At 57.5% G+C, this 8540-nt stretch overlaps 1 protein-coding gene across 1 annotated transcript; it reads right to left on the bottom strand.

The window, feature by feature from the left end:
- Positions 1-6691: 6691 nt before the first annotated feature.
- Positions 6692-8002, bottom strand: Paqr9 (progestin and adipoQ receptor family member 9). The gene is made up of 2 exons (XM_048334441.1): positions 7279-8002; positions 6692-7167 (listed from the first exon to the last, which is right to left on the bottom strand). Exons 1-2 carry the CDS (start codon positions 8000-8002, stop codon positions 6692-6694), a joined length of 1200 nt encoding a protein of 399 aa, XP_048190398.1.
- Between the last annotated feature and the right edge of the window lie 538 nt (positions 8003-8540).

Below are 8540 nucleotides of genomic sequence, written 5' to 3'. Positions count from 1 at the left end.
GATCCCAGGCGACCCTGGCTGGGGCTCCTGGCCCTGTCCCTCCCTGAGCACGCGTGGCTGGCCGGCAGGGCCCGAGCTCCCCCCGGCTCCTCCCTGGAAAACCTCTTCCTGCTTCACTTTTGTGCCCTTGGAAACCAAAAGCCTCCGCCCCCACCCCCCGCCTTCCCCTCCCCAGCTGGGTACCAGTAGCACACGCCCATAATCCTAGCTGCTAGAAGGCTGAGATCTGAGGATCAGCGTTCAAAACCAGCCTGGGCAGGAAAGACCGTGAGATACTTATCCCCCGACAAACCAGCAAAAGCCTAGGCGCGGAGGCATGGCTCAAGGGGTAAAGCACCCATGGTGAGTGAAAAGGCAAAGGGGCAATGCCCAGACCCCGCGTTCAGTCCCCAGGATGGGCACGAGAAACAAAGCCAGAAGCCTCTGACCGAAACGCAAGTGAATGCGGTTGAGAAACGGCGCCTGCTGCTGTCGCCGTTGGCGTCATTGCTAGGGTTTTGTTGGGGGGAAATATACTATCAAGTCACCCCTTCTGGGTCCCTGGACCGATTGTAATACACAATCTGTGTGGACTGCTCATCACCTTGAAATTCAGGGAGGCAGAACAAGTTTTATAAGCCGAAATATGGAATTGCTACCGCCAGCTCCGCGGCTTGAAGACAGTGTATGAATCTTCCTTTCAACTAATATCCCAAGAAATATAATACTAAGGGTTCTTTGGACCAATTTATACTTCTGCCTTCTGCCTGTGGTTTTTCGTTTTCATAAAAGGAGTCATTATAAATGAGGTGGCAGTGGGCACATTTCACTGTTCACTTAGGGAGAATGAATGCCCTTACTTGGAGACTCTCTTTCGAATATGCGCAGAGATGTACAACGCATTCGTAAACAGTGTGCTTGCAAATCGTTCATTAGTTCATACACTTGTTTTTATTTTTCAACCAAGAGAATGCAAGCGCATGCTTTATACAGAGCTTCCTATTCAAGACTTGTGCAGGGAACAGATGTCTCAGGAAACTGAAATCATAGCAACTCTATGGCAGATAGAAAGCAGTGACCATTGGTTTCTATCCATTATTCCGTCTAGTATCCGGGGTTATCATGAAGCAATGCTGCGGTCAGGATACACTATCACGAGACGCTCACACACTCTGTCTAGGTGCTGACTCCAGCTTCCTCCGGCGTCGGTGAGGACGAGGTGAACGTAGCCTGAGAGAAATTAATGGAGGAATGCTTTCTTTATGCTTGCAGGATTCTCTACTCCCTTCTTTCTCTATGATCGCCATTAAATGAGCTTAGAACAAAACAAAACAAAAGGCCGAGGGCCAGTAGCTCATGCCTAGAATCCTGGCTACCCAGGAGGCTGACATCTAAGGCTGGATCACCGTTCAAAGTCAGCCAGCAGGCCCGGGCAGGAAAGTCCAGGAGACTCATACCTCCAATTAAACAGCAAAAAGTCAGAAGCGGGGGTGTGGTTCAAGTGGTAGAACAATAACAGCCTTGAGTTCAAAAGCATATATATGCTCGTCGTGAACCAACCTGGCAGAAAAGCAGACTTTTCCCTGCGAAGCCATCCCAGGAGAGCACGTTTAATGAAGTTTCTAATGAGAATTAAAAACAAAAACAACCCAAAAAAACCCCAACCAAAAGCCTGGTGATCCAGGCACTGGTGGCTCACCCCTGCAAGTGTGGCTACTCGGCAGGCTGAGAGTTGAGGAGCGAGGTTTGAAGCCAGTGTGGGCAGGAAAGTCTATGCCATTCTTATTCCCAATTAATTACCAAAAAGCCAGAAATGGAGAGCACCAGCCGAGTGAAAAAGCCAAGCAAGAGTGCAAGGCCCAGAGCCGAAGCCCCACTACCATACAAAACAAAACAGAAGCCTCTTAAATTTATCCGAATTGTACACCTAAAACCTATCTGATTTTTTTTTTATTTTGCGTTTTTTTTTTAGTGGTTTGCATCCCTCTTTAAATTATACACTATTTCCTTTTTTATTTTTCACAGTCCTGGGCCTTGGACTCAGGGCCTGAGCACTGTCCCTGGCTTCTTTTTGCTCAAGGCTAGCACTCTACCACTTGAGCCTCAGTGCCACTTCTGGCTTTTTCTATATATGTGGTGCTGGGGAATCGAACCCAGGGCTTCATGCGTGCTAGGCGGGCGCTCTACCAGGCAGCCAGTGAGACCTTGTGCTCTTTCGGAGAGTCTCATCTTTGTCCTGGGAGTTGAATCACCTTGAACTCTTTACCCTTGTTGGTCTTATATACATGAGGCCCTGTGTTCAATTCCCCAGCACCACATATACAGAAAACGGCCAGAAGTGGCGCTGTGGCTCAAGGGGCAGAGTGCTAGCCTTGAGCAAAAAGAAGCCAGGGACAGTGCTCAGGCCCTGAGTTCAAGGCCCAGGACTGGCCAAAAAACAAAACAAAACAAAAACACAACAAACATATGCTAACTAGAGATGGACCTAAACGATGAAATGCACGTGTCCCCACGATTCATCTAGAAACAAGGGTTTCTGTGCGTGCTGTCTGCTCTCAATGTGGTAATGAATGGTCGGAAACAAAGCCATTCTGAAGGCATGGCTGGATCCCCCTGACCCTTGGGCCTTATTGCATATTTTGGGTGGCTTGCCCTTCTTACACACTTGAGGTCACATTTGCACTCTCAAGAAATTGTCCTTGAGCAAGGCCATGATTTGGAATAGCTTCCCAAGGTTGAGGAGGAAGAACAGTAAAGCTCCCATTTGGTTTAGAAGCACAATGTATTGAGACGGTTCTGCAAGAGGCTTCATTCTGATGGATGACAGCAGCAAATCATAAAGGCGGGCGTGCAGAACTTCCAGAACTCACACCCCGACACGCTGAATAGCTCGGTGAGCCTTCTTGGCCCCTGGTGTAGGAATAAACACTCTTAATTTTGCTCACAGATTTGGTAAGAAGCTGTACTAAAACAAAACAAAACGTAAAGCCTGCAGACTGGTTAGAAATTGCCATGGGGAATCGGCGTGAGGTGTTTGGGACAGTGATGATGGAGATCTGACATCTGAGTCTGTAATCACCTCTATAACGAAGACGTGGACAGACGTTGGTGCCTCGCGCCTGTAATCCCCCCTACCAAGGGTGCTGAGATCTGAAGTTTGGAGTTCAAAGTCAGCCTGGGCAGAAAAGTTAACGAGGCTCCTCATTATCTCCAGTGACCCAGAAAAACGCTGGAAGTGGAGCTGTAGCTCAACACCAGCCTTGAGCAAAAATAACCAAGCAAGAAAATCCTGTCCCTCCCCGCACTGAACCACCTAGGGCTTCACGTGGCTTTCTAGGGACAAAAATAAAAAAACCCAGGCAGAAGGGTCCAGGGTGGGATCGACTCGTCCCTCTGGCTGTTCAAATCCAACCTTCCCTCCTCCCCGCTTTCCCGCCCGCGTAAGCGGACAAATCCCCAGTGAAACAGCAAAAGGCCGGAGGTGTGGCTCACATGGGGGGAGCACCAGCCTTGAGTGGAAAAAAGCTAAGGGAAAGCACGCAGACCCTGAATTCAAGCCCCAGTACCTGCACCAAAAAAAAAAAACAACAACAAGAAAAAAGAAAAAGAAAGCCATCTCTTAGTTTTTATTTTTATTTAAAAGCCAAACGCAGCCAGTTGAAGGAGTCGATATCCAAATACATATAAAATATCCAATGAGCATCTGTGTACAGTCTGGGGCACATATTCATGCAGAAGAGCAAACACACACCTGAGCCCACCAACCAGGTCCCCGGAAGGGCGGTGACGCCTACCACCCCCGTCTCTCCCAACAGCTTCGTGCAGATGAAGTAAAGCTCTGAGATTTCAAGACTTTCTTAAAAAACAAACAAACAAACAAAAATCCATGTTTGTTATTGCCGCGAACCCCCAAATTCAGCACCACATCAGCAAAAAAAAATTTTTTTTTTTTTTAGAAAAATCCAACCCCTGCCACCACCCAATTGTCCATTCTTAGAAACGGCTCCTGTGACGTAGCAGGGTGAACTAGGCTGCCGTTCACAGGAGGTCAGCGCTTCCAGGCGGGGTTTTGGTTTATGAATGGAAACGTGGGTCCACTCTCCGTCAGCTGCAGCCCCCACTTTCTCCCTGGGCTATTCATGGGAAGTGTTCTGGCCAGTGGGAAGGGAGGAGGGGAAGATGCGGTTTATTTTTACAAGCCAGTCATGGCTTAGAGGAGGAACTGCCTCCAGGAAGGTCACCCACCCGAAAGAACTACAAGGAGGGTAGGGAAGAAATGCCTTTCACCAATAAGTCAGGCTGAGCCAACCCCAGACACCCAACTGCAGGGGTAACGGCGCAGCAGCACACAAACGCAAGCGTTTTCCCAGGCAGGACTTGAAGATGTGTCACCAGATCCGGACTAGCAGGTAATATATATATAATATACACGTATATATTATATAGATTACATAATATGCTTCCAAATTCAAATGCCAAAATAGATCCTACAGAGCACAGGCTTGAATTCTTATGAGTTATTTGCCCTAGATTTCAAACAAGAAAGTAAAACCGAATTGTCATGGAGGTGGCAACAAAACAAAACAGGGAGGGTAACAGAATATTTCAAAGGTTATTTTTTTTTTCTGATTGCCCAATTAATCCCCATTCCCCCACCCCCACCCCCAAAATGTGCGATCAAACCTGAACAGTCCCAGGCAAAGGCAGAGACAAGGTAAACCCTGGCTTCTGAAACGGCATGATCTGCCTCCCACCACCAGAAATCGGATGTGACCCGGCAAATACTGGCCTATAGCGAAAAACCATCCCTGACCTCACAGACCACAGAGGTGGACGTGGAACGGCAGGCTGAGGGGCCCGGGGAGGGTAGGCCCCGACTCCATCTAGAAGTTTCCCCAGGGAAACGGTATCCTGTCACCAGCTTGCAGGTGATCATTGCTTGAAAATGATAGGGGTATAATTTTATCCCGGAGCGGCCTCTGCTTAAGGACAAAGACACAGGGCAGGGAGAGCCTCGCCTGGGGTCGCAGCTGGGGCCATCTTCTCCTTCTCCTGAGATCCTTCCCGAAGGGAGGGTCCCACGCTTGACAAGGAGGACGCCGGGTCTTCAACCCGTGGCTCGCAGTTCCGAGGGAACATTCTTGGGGGCTCAGTAGAGGAAAACGATGGCAGGCAGGCGGATCAGTTTAGCTGTCGTGGGCTGCTGAGTGAAGGCACCACTGACCGTGCCGTGTGCAGGAGGACACTGAGGGACCGGGGCCTGTCACCTCCCGGGGCCGCTGGGCGAGACGCCGACGGTGGGTAGGATAGCGTGCAGAGCGTATTTACAATCCCAGGAGGAGAGCCTGCCTTGCGTGCAGACCGAGGCACCCCGGCACGGGCTCACACGCACGCGAGGATGCTGTCCTTTCCGGGGGGGAAGTGGGGTCTGAAGGACCAGCACCCCTCACTGGCGCTTGATTGTGACATCGGGATTCCATGGGTGGACTGGCTCTCCACCAAAACCACATAACCGAAAAGTGTCGTTTCTACTCGTCACAAGTTGCCATCGCCACGACAGACTAACGTTCATAGAAAGTATCTTAAAAAACAACAACAGCCAAACCAGAAACAGCAGAACACCTGGCTCCTGAACCCGCTCCTGGCTTTCACCGTGTCACCGCGTCACTTCACCCCTGAATGTGGCTTGAAGAACAGATGGCCTGGGTGACCCCTCAAATGCCACCACGGCTACCCGGCTCCTGGGCTGGCTCCCCGCTCAGCGGAAAAGCCAAATAAATGCTCACAGGCCAGTGACTTCCGGCCCTTTGCAAAGGACAAAGCAAAACAGCAAACCCTTAACACTAAGCACCATCCTCCCCTACCACCTGGGGTGGAATGTCAAATCCCGGTTCACCGTAATAAAACCCAAAGGGAAAGCCACCGCCGAGCCGAGCCGCTTTGTCCTGCCGATCTCCGGGTGCACAAACCAACGGGGTGAGGACCGGTCATTCTGGGCATGGCTTCAAAAGGCACGTTTATTCCCAGTGGCAATTCCAAAAGTAACAGAGAAGAGCGTGAGACTAAAAAACAACAAAACAACCCAAACAGATGCACGGAAAAACGAAAATGCAACCCCAGCAGCAGCGAGGCAGATGGGTTGTGTGGGGGGGAAACCTAGGCCCTGTCCACGTCCTTCCAGCTCTTCCTCCACCATCTAGCCGGAGCGCCCGGGGCAGAGTCATTCACAGCTGGATCACGAGACACACGCGTGTGCACAGGTGCACGCACAGGCCTTCCGGAAACAGTGTGTGTGCGTGTGTTGGGTGGGGGGGGGGCGAGCAGCAGATGGCTTGCTCGCCCGGCCAGTTCAAGTAAGGGCGATGCGGAAGGCCTGCGTCCTCCCCGGGCTCTGATAAACGATGCGAAAAATCATTGTATATATTATTATTAATTATTATTACTATGGTTTAAATAACATCTGAGGAACATTTTTTTCTTGGGGGGGGAGGGTTGCGATCATTCACTTGGATTCACATTCCATGCATGTCCACCCCCCCTCCCTTCCCCGCCCTCCCCAGCAGGGTCCGAAGCCCTGGGTTCGAGTCTCCCCTCTCTCTCTCTCGGTTCCTGCTCTTCTGGGGGGAGGGGGGGAACCCCAGGGGGGCTGTGGGCCACCTGACGCTCCCCCCCCTCCTCCCCCTCCCCGCCCCCCCCGCCCCTCCCACCCCCGTCACTGTCCCCGCCGGGGGCCCCCGGGGCCCGGACCCTCGACGGCGGCGGGGGCCTCGCGGGCCAGGAAGGCGCGCACCACGAGGCCGAGGCAGAGCGCGAGCAGCAGCATGGCGCCGGCGGTGGCGGCGAGGGTGGGCGCGGGCGCGTGCGGGGCCGGGGCGCGCAGGGCGCGGCGGAGCCCGTCCTCCACGTACTGGGCCTGCTCGTAGATGCTGAGCGCGGTGAGGAGGTGGAAGAGCTGGTGGCTGTGGCCCACGACGTCGAAGCGGCCGGGGCGCAGGCGCTCGGGGATCTTGGTGAGGTTGACGAAGGCGGCGGCCAGGAGCCACAGGTAGCGGCGGTGGAAGCGGCGGCAGAGCGCGGGCTGGCGCGCGCCGAGGTCGAAGAGCCAGGCCTCGAGCGCGATGGGGCCGGCCATGCTGAGCGGCAGCGCGAACACGAGCGTGCGCAGCGCCGGCGGGCGGCGCGCGCGTGCGCAGGCGCGCGCGCGTGCGCGGTCGTCCGGGTCCCCGCCGCCGCGGCCGTCATCCGGGTCCCCGCCGCCGCCGCCGTCATCCGGGTCCCCCGCCGCGTCGGGCCGGCGGCGGCGGCGGCTGCGGCAGCAGGCGGCCGTGCAGGCCAGCGCCAGCGCGAAGGCGGCCGGCAGCACGAGCGCGCGGTAGGCGGCCAGCAGGCGCGCGCAGTCCGGGCTCCAGCCCAGGCGGCGGCGCGCGGCGGCCGCCAGCTCGCGCGCGTCCAGCAGGCGCAGGCCCGGCAGCAGGTAGTGGTGGTAGGCCACGGTGCTGCCGAAGCCGTAGTAGCTGATGCAGGCGTAGTCCAGGTAGAAGCAGGCGGCGCGCAGGCGCCGGGAGAGGCAGCTGAACACGTGCGCCGCGCAGCTGGCCGCCAGCGTGAGCAGCACGCCCGACGCGTAGCACCAGAGCGGGCGCAGGGCCGGGTGCCCCGCGGGCAGCGCGTCCCCGCCGCCCGCGCCGCCCGCGCCGTCCGCCTCGTCCTCCCCGCCCGGCGGCAGCCCCCGCAGCAGCAGCCGCCCGAAGCGGCCCGCGAACAGCAGCAGCGGCACGAAGTGCGTCCAGAAGTTGAGCGTCTCGTTGGTGGGCGCCAGCACCGACGCCAGGCACTCGCGCGCCGTGCACGGCAGGCGCCGGTAGCCCGACAGGATGAAGCCCTCCACCAGGTCCTCGGGCACCTCGTCCCAGCGCAGCAGCGGCGGCGACCGCCGGGCCCCGGGCGGGGGCGCCGGGCCGGGGCCGGGCTGGGGCTCCTCGGGCTCCTCCGGCCGGGCGCGGGGCTGCGGACGCCGCGCCATGGGGGCCGCCGCTCCCCTCCGCCTCCGCCGCCGCCGCGGGCTCGCCTCTCCCGCCGGCCCGGGCTCCGCGCGCCCCGCTGCAGCGCCGGCCCGCGCCCGCCCGCGGACGCGCCTGCGGGGGGAGAGGGCGGCGCGCGGCGGCCGTGAGCGGCGGGGACTGGGCACCGCGCGCGCCTCCCCTCCCTCCCTCCCTCCCTCCCCTCCCTCCCCGCCCGCACCCGCGCGCGCGCGCGCCCGGCTCGGGTTCCGCCCGGGACACCGGGGACACCAGGGACACCGCCGTCCCCGCCCCCGCCCCCCCGGCCGCCCTGTTCGCGGTGGATGGCGGGGCGGGGGCCGCGCACCGGGGAGGGAGCCTCGGCGGTGGGGGGGTGGAGGTCCGCAACGCGCCCGCGGGCGCTCCAGAAGGTTCCGGGGGGCCGCGTTCGCGGGGAGCCTGGAGACGCGCTAACCGTCATCGGGGTCCCCCACCCCCCGCCGCGCCCCGCCCCGCCCGCCCGCCCCGCCTCGGTTCCCCCCCCCCCCCGCCCGCAGCCTG

The sequence above is a fragment of the Perognathus longimembris genome, chromosome 26 (assembly GCF_023159225.1).
Source record: "Perognathus longimembris pacificus isolate PPM17 chromosome 26, ASM2315922v1, whole genome shotgun sequence".
Classification (NCBI taxonomy): Eukaryota; Metazoa; Chordata; class Mammalia; order Rodentia; family Heteromyidae; genus Perognathus; species Perognathus longimembris.
The sequence above is the reverse complement of the archived record's forward strand: the minus strand, read 5'-3'. Positions and strand labels throughout refer to the sequence as shown.